The sequence below is a fragment of the Podarcis raffonei genome, chromosome 12 (assembly GCF_027172205.1).
Source record: "Podarcis raffonei isolate rPodRaf1 chromosome 12, rPodRaf1.pri, whole genome shotgun sequence".
In the NCBI taxonomy this organism is placed as follows: Eukaryota; Metazoa; Chordata; class Lepidosauria; order Squamata; family Lacertidae; genus Podarcis; species Podarcis raffonei.
In genome coordinates, this window is record NC_070613.1 from 55,244,427 (window position 1) to 55,261,167 (window position 16,741).

Below are 16,741 nucleotides of genomic sequence, written 5' to 3' on the forward strand. Positions count from 1 at the left end.
GGGCAGCAGTCTTAACAACCATCCAGAAACACAAACAAATTAGCATTCTGTTGTGGATTGAGGGCCCGACTCCCGCTATGTGAAATAAACACACAAGGACACGTGATATAAGGTTAATGGGCAAGAAAAGGCCACAACTTTGATTACAGCAGTGAAAAGGTATTGGCTTAGGCATTGGATGACTATAGGAGGTGGGTTTATTCAACAGTAGGTGGAGCCTGTTGATGCTCATCCAACTATAGGCTCACCCCTGATGTCACCGAGGGTCGTGCCATGGCCTCCCGCCAAGCAGGCATCGGACGGAATACACGACCGCCAGATTCCTTTAACGGAATAACCCACGGTAGATAGCATAGGTGATGGCCACACCTAGCCCTTGACACACATGAATCCAATGCCTAACCTACCCACCAATACCACAAAAGTTGTGACGATTGCTACGAGGTAGGCGAAAAAACCAAAAAGCCTAATGCCAAATGGAAAAATTCCTACCAGGCCCCCCAGACAACCGGGGCGACCAACCTAAGGTCCATAGCAAGGCCAAAAAACCTAGACCCTGAGCTAAATGGGAGTGGAGGGTGGGTGACTCGCTGCGGGACGATGACGACGACTGAGGAGGAGGCGGAGCTGAAGCCGCAGCATTAAGCTGCTAAACACGCCCCCCGGAGACACCTGGTTGGCTGCCTCCGGTGGGCATGGTCGCCAGCCAGGTGAGGAGGGGCGGGGGCTAAGGCCCCCGGCCAGGGGCGGAGCTCGGGCTCCCGCCCACAACCACTCCCCTCTCTTCCAGGGAGGAGAGTCTTGGTATGCGCCCTTGTATTTTGCAATGAGTATTTGAAGGGAGAGAATGAGTCAGGATAGAAAGAAAATAGAAGTGGATGGGGTTGTGTTTCTCTGCATACCTGGGATGCCATCACTGCTGGAATCAGTACTATTCATATATCTATTTGAAGAACAGCTTCTTCATACAGAACTATGCATTTTACTCCATTCAAATACGCCACCTTGACTTCAAAGAGCTCAATGTGATGATATGCATTATTCTCCCATCTTCCCCTCACAATGCGGTGACATTTGCTAGGTGCCACAGCACAATGGGGGTGAGAAACTTAAGTCTCCTCAACCCTGGCCTGACACTAACCACAACCCCACAATGGTATAAATGTTTGCATCATATTTTGACCCTGACTGCTTTATCCCAAGGACTCAAGGCAGGTTACATGACAAGCTTGCGAACCACGTATCTGAATGAGTAGGGAAGTCCTGGCATCCCCAAACAAATCCCACGACTGTCTCCTCTACTGCACAGTGATCACCTGTGTACTGAAAGCAGATGCACATATATTTATTTATCACAATTATATCCTGCTTTTATTTCAAATAAGCTGAAGCTTCCACTCAGGAAGTTTTCTAGAACAGTGCTGCTTAGTTTCAACACTGGAACCTCACTATATTTTCTGGACAAAGACACAATTCCAACAGACAATTTACATGTTCCTAGAATGTGTGACTGGGAAGATTGGGTCAAAACTAGGCTGGAGTCCTTTTGTCCAATTTTTGGTCCACCTTTTCTACGATTGCTCAAGCTCTCCAGGGAACACATTCAGGCACATTTTGAACAAATGAATAACTGCTCTGGAGACGGACAATAAGGGCTCAGAAAGTTGTTACAATCCCCCAAACCTCATACTACAATCCATTGCCTACCCCGCTGCCTGATCTGTAGAGAAATGGGCTTTTGTGTCCATTTTCATCTCGGCCCTGCTCTGTCGCTGCTACCATTGCCTTCATACAAGAGATAAACGACTATTTCCCCCCTTCCAATTTCAATTTAATTCTTCTTATTGCCACCCCAAGGCAACTTTTTTCTGGAAGTTGAGAGAGAAAAAGGGAGAGAGAACTATTTCATCTAGCTTTCGAAAAACTGAGAATGGTTTTTTTTTAAAGGGAGAAGATTGTCCTGCTAATAAAACTCCCATGTTATTATTCAGTCTTCCTCCACTGCTACCGAGTGAGAAAAGAATTTCCACTAGATTCATGGCTGGTAGCAGACCTCCATTTTCAAGAAAACTCTAATTAAGCTGGAGCATAAAAATATTTTTATATTAGAAATATTTTCATCTTTGACTTCGGCCATTAAACATAACTCCTCCTCTACGAATATAAAGGCTGGCTGAATAATGTTTAGGCAATAGCATGGAGCGAAGGAGCATTTTGTGTTAGCACTCAGTGTGGAAAGCCCTTTACTGCCTTACCAGTTTAATAGCAGAGCATTGCCCCTCCCCTTCAGCCAGAAGCTGGGAATGTGAAATAAATCCTCGGTCTGTAGTGATTTTGCAAACATGTAGGCACTAAACCAAATTTTGGAAGCTGCCTCCTACGAATTAGAAGGACTAGCCTTCCTCTGTTTTTAGATTAAAGCTGAAAATGGTAGACAACTGATGGGTAAGCATTTTAGACATGCACAGAAGCACACATTTCTGCAAGCAATTTCCACACGATTAAAGAAACAAAAAACCCCCAATTTATGGTCTTAGCAAATATATAACCGTATTTTTCCGTGTATAAGACGAAAGTTTTTTCTTAGAAATAATAGGCAAAAATTGCGGATAGCACGGGGAGACAGGCGATTGGTGGCAGCAGCCAGCAGGAGATTGTCAGAGGCGACTGGGCGTGTGATTGGTTGGTGCGGCAAGGCCTGCTGACGATTGGCTGCGGCTGTGGCAATTGGACTAGACTTATGGCAGCCTTGATGAGTGCATGCAATCAGCTGTGGTTGCATCAAGTGGTCAGTTGGGCTTTTGGTGGCGAGCGTGCAGACGATTGGTGGCTGTGTCGATGTGTGTAATTTGCTGTGGTGGGCAGGTTGTATAGCGATTGGTGGTGATGACCCCCCCAACAAAACTTTGGGAAATTCCCCCCCCCCCCATTTATTTATTTTTTTGAATTATATATGGGGGCGTGTTATACATGGCAAAAAAACGGTATATGGAAAATATGGAACTATTCTAGTGCCAGTATTGGGGAGCTTGAGCTCAAATTAAATCTCTCCTATTAATTTCGTTACAGTAGCCTGTTTGTGTCATTCTAAGTAGGTTGATCAGTACAGGTGACCTGTTGGATAAGTAGCTGTCTTCATATTCAGTGTATGTCCCCTGGTTGCCCTTTCCACAATCTGTTCCTTCCTCCTTGCCAGGCTAACCATGGGGCTTTTGTTCTTCCAGAACATACCCTTAATGCCTCTGGGGGCCTTTGCACGGAGAAAGAGCGTGCTGATACTTTCCTCTTGCCCACAAACATCAAACAATGCATGAACCAGGGATTCCATTTCTCATTGCTCCATCTCATGAAGGTCACTGCCTGGAGCATATGAACCAAGGTGTAGTTTGCCTGGCACATCCTGTTTTCAACTGAACGTTACTATTTGGGTGGTGACCAATGCCTGGCCAATCAGGCATAGCTCTCAAAAAATGCAGGGGTAGTACAGCTCTCCTGATTTGTTTCTTGGTCTTGCCACTAAAACAGTAACTTCCAAGGGAGAATAGGAAGTGAGGGCTTTGTGTTACTGTTTGTTCCCTCCCTCTCTCATCTCAGCAGTCCAGGATATATTACAGAGGTGACGGCTGTCTGGGCAAGAGATTAGGAAGAAAAGTGAAAGATGGGGACTAGAGTTGCTCAAGCTTAGTACGGTGGCTAGTTGCTTGAGTTCCACCAAGATGGGTACTTGATTGGGGAAGAAGGGTGCTTTGACAGATGGAACCATCTAATACTATGAGTATTGCGATAGAATCTTTCCACTAAAGGGACCAAAAGGCCACCGATTATCCAGACCACAGAACATCACAATCAGATAGCGGGTACGCTGCACAAAACCTGAAGGTAGAACAAATAGCTTTAGATGACTCAAAGAATGCCAAATCACATAGCATGCAACCTGGGTGGGGTTGAGGGTGATGAAACAGGATTACTCGACAATGTGAGCTCGGCTAGAATACTTTCTCCACACAAATATCATGATTGGTCTGGATCTATGCAGGCACCAAAAGAATATTTTCCAACTCCCAGAGTGAAATCACAGAATCATAAAATTGTTATAGAGTTGGAAGGGACCACGACAGGCATGTAGTGTGGTGTAGTGAGAGCCAGTGTGGTGTAGTGGTTAAGAGCGGTAGTCTTGTAATCTGGGGAACCAGGTTCGCTTCCCTGCTCCTCCACATGCAGCTGCTGGGTGACCTTGGGCCAGTCACACTTCTCTGAAGTCTCTCAGCCCCACTCACCTCACAGAGTGTTTGTTGTGGGGGAGGAAGGGAAAGGAGAATGTTAGCCGCTTTGAGACTCCTGAAGGGGAGTGAAAGGCGGGATATCAAATCCAAACTCTTCTTCTTAACATTAGGAAAAACTTCCTGTCAGTAAGAGCTGTTCGACAGTGGAATTTGCTGCCAATGAGTGTGGTGGAGTCTCCTTCTTTGGAGGTCTTTAAGCAGAGGCTTGACAACCATATGTCAGGAGTGCTCTGATGGGTGTTTCCTGCTTGGCAGGGGGTTGGACTCGATGGCCCTTGTGGTCTCTTCCAACTCATGGGATTCCCCATGATCAGATATGCATCTGTAAGCCCCATTCAGATGTCATGCTGAGCATGAAGACACAGAGCAGGGTGGCTGATGGAGCAGGACCCTACAACCCCGTAATGTGTTTAATATCTGCAGTTTTCCAAATGTGTTCAAAGGCCAAAGGCCACTAAGCACTGAATCTTTTCAGCTGTGTGTGCAATTTATTGCTCTCAAAAAATAATCATTTCCAGTTTTGCAGTTCCTGCAATACCTGCAACAATCTTCCCACCTGTGCAGGGAATACAGCATACGACTTAAATACCAAAAATAGATGGCCCTCCAGGTTTCTTCCCATTATAATTAGAGCCAAACCATAATACAGTTCCAAAATGCCACACTGACCTATGTTTTACTGAGCCAGCAGGACTGAAAGTTCAGCTGACTTCTTTAAAAGCCTGCAGAAGCCTGGGGGCTTGTAGCTTTTCCTGGTCATGGTTTAAACTGATCTACGGATCTCTGAGAAGGGCAAGCAAAGTTTAATTGTTAGAAGCTAATTTTCTTAAGCCTTTCATTAGCAAGAACGTTTAGGCAGAGGAAAAGTGATAGATGAAACTTCAAAGTGGACTAGAACACCAGTGGCCCACAGTTAAGTATCCTGCCCTAATTGCAGAGCTGGTTTCACTGTGCAGTTCTAGCTCCTCCAGTTACTCATTTACATTATTTTTATGGGCAAAGGGATCTGTTGGCAAAGAAATATAGCTATATATGCCCTGTTAATTTCCTGATACGTCAAAGCTAAGCCCTGTTGCCAAATGGACTACTGATAAATGCAAGGAAGGAAAATGGCAAGTATTCTTGAAGATTCTTTAAAAGACTTCATCTGCTCTCCTATATAGCACTGTTGCTTGTATAAGTATTTCAGCTATTTTGCTGTACAATGGTACCTCGGGTTAAGAACTTAATTCGTTCTGGAGGTCTGTTCTTAACCTGAAACTGTTCTTAACCTGAAGCACCACTTTAGCTAATGGGGCCTCCCACTGCCACTGCGCCGCTGCCGCACGATTTCTGTTCTCATCCTGAAGCAAAGTTCTTAACCCGAGGTACTATTTCTGGGTTTGCGGAGCCTGTAACCGGATGCATCTGTAACCCAAGGTGCCACTGTAATAATAATAATTTATTGTTTATACCCCGCCCATCTGGCTAGGTTTCCCCAGCCACTCTGGGTGGCTTCCAACAAAATATTAAAATACAATAGTCTGTTAAACATTAAAAGCTTCCCTAAACAATTATTATTATTATTATTATTATTATTATTATTATTATTATTATTATTAATATTATTATTTATACCCTGCCCATTTGGCTGGGTTTCCCCAGCCACTCTGGGCGGCTTACATACAGAATGTTAAAAACACGATAAAACATCAAACATTAAAAACTTCGCTAAACACGGCTGCCTTCAGATGTCTTCTAAAAGTCAGATAGTTGTTTATTTCCTTGACATCTGACGGGAGGGCGTTCCACAGGGCAGGCACCACTATCGAGAAGGCCCTCTGCCTGGTTCCCTGTAACTTGGCTTCTTGTAGGGAGGGAATCGCCAGAAGGCCTTTGGAGCTGGACCTCAGTGTCTGGGCTGAACTGTGTTTTTAAGTTGGGATCTACAGAACAGCACAACTTGTTTGGTGCGTCCAAGGAAACTTTCAACTTTATAACAAACCACTTTTGAAACTGAGCATTGGTGATGACAATATCACTAAAGCAACAAGGGGGGAAACTCCCTGCATTTGCTCAAGTCTTTGGCCACACCTGAAGGACCTCCTTGAGTACTTCCAAGAGAATCAATACCAGTTGTACTAAGAAACATCTGCCTACAATTTGCATTAAAAATTCCAAAAAAAAAAAAAAATTACTTGGTAAGAGATAGAATTATATTTTCCACATGAATACAAAGCAGCCGCAATGTGGGATTTTCACTTCAGCTGTAAATTAACCAGAGTTTGTCGTGTTCTCTGGACTCAGAACTGTGGTTAATTGTTATTAGCTATGGTTAGTATATAAGGGATGCAGGTGGCGCTGTGGGTTAAAGCCTCAGCGCCTAGGACTTGCCGATCGAAAGGTCGGCGGTTCGAATCCCTGTGACAGGGTGAGCTCCCGTTGCTCGGTCCCAGCGCCTGCCAACCTAGCAGTTCGAAAGCACCCTCGGGTGAAAGTAGATAAATAGGGACCGCTTACCAGCGGGAAGGTAAATGATGTTCCGTGTGCTGCGCTGGCTCGCCAGATGCAGCTTGTCACGCTGGCCACGTGACCCGGAAGTGTCTCCGGACAGCGCTGGCCCACGGCCTCTTAAGTGAGATGGGCGCACAACCCTAGAGTCTGGCAAGACTGGCCCGCACGGGCAGGGGTACCTTTACCTTTACCTTTATGGTTAGTATAAACAAGTCTGCTTGAGTAACAATGGTTTGACATTAGCTGGCTTGATATTAACCATAAGTAATACTAACCACAATTTTCTGGGCTCAAATGACCTGGCTTTCTGTGGTTAATATAAAATAAACAAATGCTTCCACATTTCCTTCTTGGCTCCTTTGTCAATAAACAGAGCTGAAATGCTTAACAAGGCTAACCATGAATGCCTATCAGAATGTAATCCCTCCACATTAAAAGAAAAAGCAAATGCTAAAATATGTTTGCTCACACACAAAAAAGGCCTCATTAAAGATTATGAACAACGTGAGTCACATAACCCTGCATGGCTCGTAATAAAAGTTAAATGCAGATCTCTTTAAAGGGGTAAATGCTATCAATGGGGGAATCTTTCAGAGCTGAACATCTGTCTTATTTCAACATACTCAAAAACTATGCTGGCATGCCCTTAGCTACAAAGCAGCTCCTGTCACTCGAATGTTAAGGCTGTGCTAGGGAAAGCAACTATCACAATCATCATTCCACAATTCAAGGGACCTCCAGCTGCCAATCTTGACTTGGTGGTTTTGCAGATTAGGCTGCAAACACCAGGCCGCAGATATCATGGAACCACAGGCAGAGGAACTTCAACTTGCATAAAATGATTAACAACAATAGCAAAGAGCCAAGGACTGAGTGACGAGAGTCAAGATGGAAGCCCAAACACAGACGGCAAATTCACAGGGCCATTTTGACCAAGAGTGAGTGTGGCACAGCAGCTCTGCCAAAGGCTGCTACGCCACTTCTGGTTTAAGTAAAGTAAAAGGTAAAGGGACCCCTGACCATTAGGTCCAGTTGTGACCAACTCTGGGGTTGTGGCACTCATCTCGCTTTACTGGCCGAGGGAGCCGGCGTACAGCTTCTGGGTCATGTGGCCAGCATGACTAAGCCGCTTCTGGAGAACCAGAGCAGTGCACGGAAACGTCGTTTACCTTCCCGCCAGAGAGGTACCTATTTATCTACTTGCACTTTGACATGCTTTGGAACTGCTAGGCTGGCAGGAGCTGGGACTGAACAATGGGAGCTCACCCCATCACAGGGATTTGAACCGCCAGCCCTCTGATCGGCAAGCCCTAGACCCTGTGGTTTAGACCACAGCGCCACCCGCTGCTCCACCACTTACGGTTTAAGTATTCCATTGCAAATGCTGCAGGGTAATTGTTTCTGATAGTCTGTCAGGGTTGAACTATGTATTACCTTAAACACCAAGCTTAAAGGTAAAGGTACCCCTGACCATCAGGTCCAGTCGTGACCGACTCTAGGGTTGCGCACTCATCTTGCTCAAGAGGCTGGGAGCCGGCGCTTGTCAGCAGACAGCTTCCGGGTCACGTGGCCAGCATGACTAAGCCGCTCCTGGCAAACCAGTGCAGCATATGGAAACGCCGTTTACCTTCCCGCCGGAGAGCGGTCCCTATTTATCTACTTGCACTGTGAGGTGCTTTCGAACTGCTAGGTTGACAGGAGCTGGGACCGAGCAACGGGAGCTCACCCCGTCGTGGGGATTCGAACTGCCGACCTTCCGATTGGCAAGTCCTAGGCACTGTGGTTTAACCCACAGCGCCACCCGCATCCCATAAGCTTAAATTACCTTAAATCACCAACCCAGCTCTCCTTGTTTCTCAGGTCCCACTTAACTGGCTGCATGTGAGCAAATAAATTCTGAGCATTATGATGTAATGTTACATGTCTGATGTAACTAAAGGTTGCCAAGAGATGGGAGGAGAAAATAGTGGCAACTGTGCATTTAAAGGTAACATACAGTCAGGCCTTTAAATTTGGATGTAGGCCTGTGGCTACACGCTAAGATCAGTATGTCACAAATTCACTCAGAAGTTTGGTTTATCCGTTCAATTCATAGAAAGCCATGTGATAAAACCACAAGAGTTTCATTCACGTAAAGTACTGATCTGACCAGCAGCACAACCAACCACCATCTTCAGTGTCTAATCCCCTTCCCCCAAAACTATTGACACCACCCGGGCAGCCTCCCTGCACCCAACCATGAGGCTCACTTTGCAAAAACCATCTAGGAAGCTGCCAACCGGGTCTTGAACCCACAACATTTAGTAAGGTGGTTGAGTGCCACTATCCATGGTACCTGCTGCTGATCTTACAGCATATATGCAGTTGGGTTTGTAGAGTGTAGGAAATAAGCTGAATGGTCTAGGTACCTTTCAAATAATGTAATGAAGTATTGCAACATGCACTTTTAAATACATATTGGTGCGGACAGTAAAAAAAACCCTGATATGGCTCTTGGTGTCTTATGGCATTTAAATACAATTCTAACAGTTTTAATAATGTTTTTATGGCAAGCACTAGATTGCATATTATTTTTTGAAGGCTGAATCACCAACTTTGCACTTTAACAAAGTTTTGATCATTAACTATTCCACAAGACGGAAGGAACTCATAGTGTCTTTTAAATTATGTATTTCAGAAGTTATTTTTAAAAGTGCATTCCTGTGCAACACCAGCAAGCTATGAATTTCTACAGGAGGAGCAACTGTGGCATAAATACATATTTTGAAATATTAAGCGTCTAAACTGTCAGATATACCTTTGTCCTAGACTGTGACAGATTACTTCAGGATTGCAGATTTTATTGAGCAATACAGCCTTTATTGTCAATAGAAGGAATCATTCTGTAAGCTCTCCTAAAAGTGACAGTTCTCACAGCTCAGCGTAACAAATCAGATGTATGTGTTTGCGGAACACAGAGCGCCTGATACATCAAAACTACATATTTTCTTTGGAAGGAATATAGTTTGCTTGTAAATAATTCTATGTTGTGGTTATTCTATGCAATACACTCCCTGTTAATGCCAAACAAAGATCTAAACAGAAAAACTAGATCGTAAAGTATTGTGCATTAAAGATGTCAATGTTATCCCCTAAGTTGCTTGAATTGGGCCGTAAATGAAATAGTTCGAATGTGTGGCATTTACTGCAGTTCTGGAAAATGCTCCGGAATAGAATTCATCAAATCTCCAAATGGTTTCCAAATTCTTAGAGCACTAACAAAAAAAATAACAAAAACCTTTTATGGGCCTACGGAAAGTTGACCATTCTGCCCAGCTAGTCAAAGGAGGAATAGCAAGAGAAAGCCTTGGGCTTATGAATTCCTTTGTCTTGTCCTTTTACTCACACCAACATGCATAGCATTCCTAAAACTACAGGAAAATTTGACACGGTATCTTAGCACCTTTAATATGATATTAAGTGAGCAGATAAAATGACCACATTAAACCAGAGGACTGAGCAGATACAGTGACCCAGTTCGCACACCATGGTTGCTTGCTAAAAACAAACTATGGTTTAATGCAGGGCTAGGGAACTCCAGGCCTGAGGAACATTTGCTGCTCTCTGGCCCTCTCGATTTGACCCCCAGGACCTCCCGTGAGCCCTACTCTGACCCTCCAGCAGTGCTTTTGCTGTGTCTTTGAACAGAGGCAACGCCCTGTGTTTGCCCGGATGTGGCTATGGCTGGAATGTGGCAGATTGCACAGAAATAAGAACCACGCCTGTCAGTCTCCCCATTTCTATTTCTGGCCCAAGCCACTATTGCCACTGGCATATAACTCCGACCAGATTCCTCATGAGCAGCTGCAACCCTTGGGCTGAAGAAGGTCCCCTCCCACTCCGGTTGATAGTGAACATGCTGTCTCCCACTGCTGAAAGGTTCTCACCCTCCTTCTCTCCTGTTGTTTGCCAGTCTGGTTTGCTGTGACATCCCAGCCTCTGAGTGGTAACCAAGGCTTGTTTGGGACTTGGTGTTTTGGGGGAAACAAACCACGAGCCTGGGTTCAGAGGTCACAGCAAGCCAAACCCTGGCTTGTTTCCCAGCATGGTGACAGCAGCAGCAGCAGCAGGGTGAAGTACGGAGAGAGCCCCACTGGATTAAATACTTAGAGAAACTGGAAGCTGCAAAACCAGCCATTTATTGCCGGCTACTGATGTCCACCACTGTAGAATACTTTTTGGAGCCGCTTGATTGTCATTAATTGTTTCTGATTGTTTTAACTGTATTTTTGATTGTATTTTATGATTTGCTGTATGTTGCTTTGAGATGTCCGCATCGCAGATGGTAATTAAGTATTTTCATAAGTTTTTAAAAAGCAAAAACTGAAAATAACACCCAAAGCTATGATATTTGGCAAAGCACAAGTTGAGTATGTATGGCACTGCAGCATGAGAAGGGAGGGAGTAATTAAAATTCATTGAAATTCCTGTCCTTTTGGAGGGGGCTGTTTTCAAAACACTCTACCCTTTATTGTTCAACTCCTTAATATATTGTCTATTGTTACTTTGAGGCTTCAAAGCACATACATTTCAGTAATCCTTGAGGCACAAAAAATGCCACCCAGACTTTTTGAGGTGCTTTCAAAAGGAAAACCTTTAGGTGCAAAATGTGCCTGGCGCCCTGCTAATTTTGAACCCAGGGTCAGTGGGTGGAGTCTGTAGGAAATGTTGTGATGCAGTTCACCAGACTACTCTCTGTACACTACAAAATGCTTGCTTACAATGCACAGGTGATACTTACGTAACTCTCCCACTTTCAGGATATCACACAGCATCTTTGTTAATTCGATACTACTTCGACCAAAAGGACACTCATGCTTGTCTTCACGGCTGCTGTTTTCTAATACAATCTGAAACAGGAAGAAAGAACTGAAAGTTTACAACAGGAACAGCCATGTCTTCTCAGTAAGCATCATAAACAGAGTTCAACTTATTTAAATATTATATACTACCTTTCAAGGCAAAGAGCCCTCTCAAGGAAGTTCACAAAGAGAGAACAAATCTCCCTTAGTACCCAAACAGTGGCCAACTGATGAATAAGGTATACATAAATAAAATAAGCAGGAGGGTCAATGTCAGACAAGCTTCAAACAGGATAAATTATTTTTGTTCCCCTTCTAACAATGGTTAAATTCATATGGGTTAACTTTGAAGGGGGGAAGCGATGTTCCTAGCTTGCTTCAGGCAAAGCAACACTCTGAACAGATCTATGGTGAGAGCAACCTCAGCGTCTGCTTCTGGCACACGGATGAGGAGTGGGTTCGCATGTAATGCCAAGCCATGGTTAACCAACAACAAACAACGGCTTATGAAAGTCATTTGTTAGCAGCCAATAAACCATGGAAAAGATTGTCAGACTAAACCATGGCTTTGTACTAAGTGGAAATCAGGCCACTATAACATGTTAATACAGTGGTACCTCGGGTTACATACGCTTCAGGTTACATACGCTTCAGGTTACAGACTCCGCTAACCCAGAAATAGTACCTCAGGTTAAGAACTTTGCTTCAGGATGAGAACAGAAATCATGTTCCAGCGGTGCGGCGGCAGCAGGAGGCCCCATTAGCTAAAGTGGTGCTTCAGGTTAAGAACAGTTTCAGGTTAAGAACGGACCTCTGGAACGAATTAAGTACTTAACCCGAGGTACCACTGTACTTTTATTCCATTACTGCAGTGGTTTTCCAACTTATATCCTTTAGTTCAGGCAACCATTTGCATACTAGTTTGTTTGCCGATGAAGCCTTGTACATTTTTAGCAAAAAACAAACAAACTCCATACTCATAACAGAGAAACCCGGGACATTAGACATTCTCAATTTATGCCCACTACCACCCAGGTATGTTGGGCACCATCAAATTTGCTTGGAAGATCTGTGCCCTAGAAGGTACACAATCCTTCTCTGCAGCTGTGCATTGCCAGAGAAAATAGTACAGTCTTTCAGGGAATTCCCTGATAATCTTCCAAGGAACCCAGGGTTGCCTAAGAACAGGCTTTGAAAACCACCATACTAATGTGCACAAAAGAGTATAAATAGCGTGAAGTGATACTCACTAAATGTTATAGTCATTATGCAATCTTTAGATATTATAAATACAAAAATTAACTACACTCCTGCACTAAATCCCACCTTAGTTTCCAAATTAGCATTTTTAGAAACTAAAGTGATATGTAGGCTTTGTGAGAGCTATCTGCAGATCAATTAAAAGGATTGTCTAGAGCATTGGAGATAGAAAGTTTGGTTTATGCACCAAGCAGTACTTTCAACATAGCTGAGGAGTGAAAACGTTTTCACCTGATATAGCTCTGACTACAGCTGAGCATAAAATGACTTTTGTCTTTTTAAGCCTTGGCCCAAAACCATAGGGGAAATTGGGATGGTTGCAATTGCACTATAAAACACAAAAATGCCACTGCTAACATCACATCTAACTGGATGGTGGGTTTGAGTTGGATCCTGAGAACCTCACCTTTTATTAAAAAGCAAAACCACAAGTTTCTAGCCTTTGATAATTGTTGGGAAACAACCCAATCAAAGAAAGAAAGAAAGAAAAGAAAAGAATAGAAAAGAAAGGAAGAACATATCCAGATTACAGTGGTACCTCGGGTTAAGAACTTAATTCGTTCTGGAGGTCCGTTCTTAACCTGAAACTGTTCTTAACCTGAAGCACCACTTTAGTTAATAGGGCCTCCCGCTGCCGGACCACGATTTCTGTTCTCATCCTGAAGGAAAGTTCTTAACCCGAGGTACTATTTCTGGGTTAGCGGAGTCTGTAACCTGAAGCGTCTGTAACCCGAGGTACCACTGTACAATTTCAATGGTCAGGCTTCCCCACCCCCAAAATTTACTTACATAAATGAGGTATTCCCTATGACATCCTCTTTCCACCCCACAGTTCTCTGTCCTCATATAATTTCTGCCCTCTCCTCAACAAGTTCCCTCTGCAATAACATGTATTTATGCAAATATGCAACATGGTGTAATGTCATGTACCGTATTTCTCCACCCCACTCCTCTCCAGCAAGAGTAAATAATGTGGATGAAGGGCAGAGAAGTATGACTGTTGTCTTTAGAGATGGAGGGTTTCACATACGACTGTCCTGCACTTGGCTTGCAGATTGGAACACAGTTTCCAGCCGGACTGCGTGCTGCTTTGGATTGCTAATAGCAACTCCTTGAACTTGGTTTTGGTAGCAAGTTGTCAACCAGTGCAAATCTCTGAGCATATATGTCGACATCAGCCGACTGCGGAAACTGACCCCACACCTCTGGCGTTGGGTACTTCATCTAGAACTGCAACAACTGCAGAGTCAAGGTCACTCAAGGCAAGTGACTTCTTCCTCCAAAGTGTGCAGCCATTTGGACAGTGGGTCTCTGAATGTTAAGGAGAAGCGCTTCTGATCATTGCCAGGGCAATGTGACTTGTAGTCCAAAACATCTGAAGGACACCAGGATGAAGAAGGCTTCCATAGCCTAAAGAGGGCGGACAAGTCCTCCATGTTTGCTGGGGCAGGGGTTATACTTGAGCAATACCATGCTCACTGGGGTTATGACTTGCTTAGATCACGGTGTCAGGCTTCAGTATGAAAAACCATGGGTCAAACCCATGCTCAGCTATGATCTTGGTTGTCTTGGAAAAGCCACTCATAGCCTAACCTACATCTCATGGCTGTGAGAGGCTCTGAAAGCTGCTATGAGGTTCTTCAAGGAAGAACAGATGTGAATGACATAAATAAAAATAGTTTCTGAAGAACCCACCCCCTTAAAATCCACTCCATTCCCATATAATAGCATCTTAATATGGGGACATTGTGCAGGGGGTGAAGTAAAGCCTCTGTGCTGATAACATACTACTACCAGCATCCAGACACCCAAGCTCTCATCTCTTAAATGTGCCAAATATCAACCGCTAGAATTTCAGCACAGGACAAACTGGCGACTAAACAGAAACACTGGTGGACTTGCCAAATATCTCTGGCTCCTAGTCTTTGATGATGGAGAAAGTGGTAGAAACTCAGCAGCCGATGCGAATACTTGGTGGCTGAGAAATCAACACCCTTGGTGTCTCAAAGCATTATTTTCTCCCTGCTGCAAAAATAAAGGTTTAAACTACACCTAGTTGCGAAATGCTACGGGTAAAGAACTGCAGGTAACCTAAGAAACGCTTCTGCAATTTCTGCTTTTACACTTGTGCAGATTCCCTTCAGGAACATAGTACATATTGAATGACTCACTCCTTCTGCTTTAGAGTCTTTCACAGCGGAAAACTCACAGTTCTCAAGTATGGCAGAGATGATAAAAAGGCTGAGCCAAAAAAACGCAGGCATGGTATCTATCAGATCCCTCCATCCTCATGCCTGCTACTCTCTCGTAACAAAAACTAAACCCTACATAACAGAAGGTGCTATTTGGTTGGCAATTTAGATACAGATAATAGAAATGGGTAATAAAAATAAATGACGAGACAAAGTAAAATGAAAGGACAGAGAAGAAGGCAACAGACTCCGTAATGTCTTGGTTCTCACAATTCCATTTGCTAGTTCTCACATTAGACCAGCATATTAACTTTTCATGAGTGGATAAAATATTTAATGGTGGCAGTGAGTCTGCATGTCTCATAAGGCAGGGTTACAGCAATCCATTAAGACGATCTGAGAACCAGTTGAGAAACTTTGTCGTAATTTACATGGCAAATAAAACGGCACTCTGAGTAATCGATATGCAAAACAGTTTTCAACATCTGTCCATATTTACAGCACTAAAGAAAGGCTCCTCATTCTGAGGAACACAGCTAGCAATTCCGATGTAATGGCAAAAAAGTACAACCCCACTTTTATTATAATGCCATGGGAAGCTGGCAGTATGAATAACCAGAAAAAAAATATATCAAGAAATATATTTTCTTATATATATATATAAGAAATATATTTTCTTATATTTTCAAATATATAAAAAAATATATATATCACCAAGTTTAGCAATAGATATTTAAAGCAATGGCCATATTGGTAATCTGCCATTATATTGAAATGTTTTTCATGCTCTCTTGCAACAAATGATTGATGATGCCAGCAAATATATAGCTTCAAAACACCAGAGTTGAGTGACACCATCAGCAGAAGCTTATGGCTCAGCTCTTGCTGGACTTCACCTGAGGAACCCTGGATACCTTTGCCTTGGTCTTAAAAAACCTAAACACAGAAAACTAGAATATGGAAAAGACTAGATTTCAATCAAGATTATTTGCTGCCTTCAAGTCCACATCCCCTGTGTTAAAATGGTTTAAGTGAGTTGTTCCTTTGTAGCTGTGCCTGACTATATTTCATCCCTTCATTAAGGCTCACAATTCTGAGCTAGTCCGAGACCTTTCATTCACGGATGTCAGTGCCTGCAAAACTGCCTTCTGTTTTCCGTTCCATTTTGAAAACGCAACTAAAAGCAGGGGGACTAAGGTGATGCCCTCTAGAAGTTGTTCAACTTCCTTCAGCGCCGGCCAACATGACCAATTGCCAGGAAGATGGAAATTACACTGAAACAACATGTAGAGGGCACCATGTTGGCTACCATTGATTAAAACAAATATTCTAGGTAGCTGTGTATCTGCATGCACCGTCAGTGGATGTGCCATTCCAAATGATCTACTCCCCTGTTTAATGTCTGCAAGGTGAGGAAAGAAAGAAAGAAAGAAAGAAAGAAAGAAAGAAAGAAAGAAAGAAAGAAAGAAAGACTGGCTTTAAATACTGTAGAACTGGTGGATTTAAATAGTGTAATTTTGTGTTTAACCAAAAATGATAGGGAGATCAGTGGTATAAGAACAGTGGTACTGCTAACTGCTCCCACCAAATCTATTTTTATTTTTGCTATCAGAATCCAGATATGCTAAGGAACATTAGGAAATAAGCCATTGTACTAGATTTTGCACTTACA

The 16,741-nt window shown here is 43.5% G+C and overlaps 1 protein-coding gene across 4 annotated transcripts in view; it reads right to left on the minus strand.

Moving 5' to 3' along the window:
- The window catches only part of ELMO1 (engulfment and cell motility 1), a 283,672-nt gene that overhangs the window by 136,822 nt on the left and 130,109 nt on the right, over nucleotides 1-16,741 (minus strand). For all 4 annotated transcript variants that reach the window (XM_053409945.1, XM_053409947.1, XM_053409946.1 and 1 more), the window contains one exon: nucleotides 11,557-11,665. In XM_053409945.1, coding sequence (XP_053265920.1) covers nucleotides 11,557-11,665 — 109 coding nt within the window. The remainder of the gene's footprint in view (nucleotides 1-11,556; nucleotides 11,666-16,741) is intronic.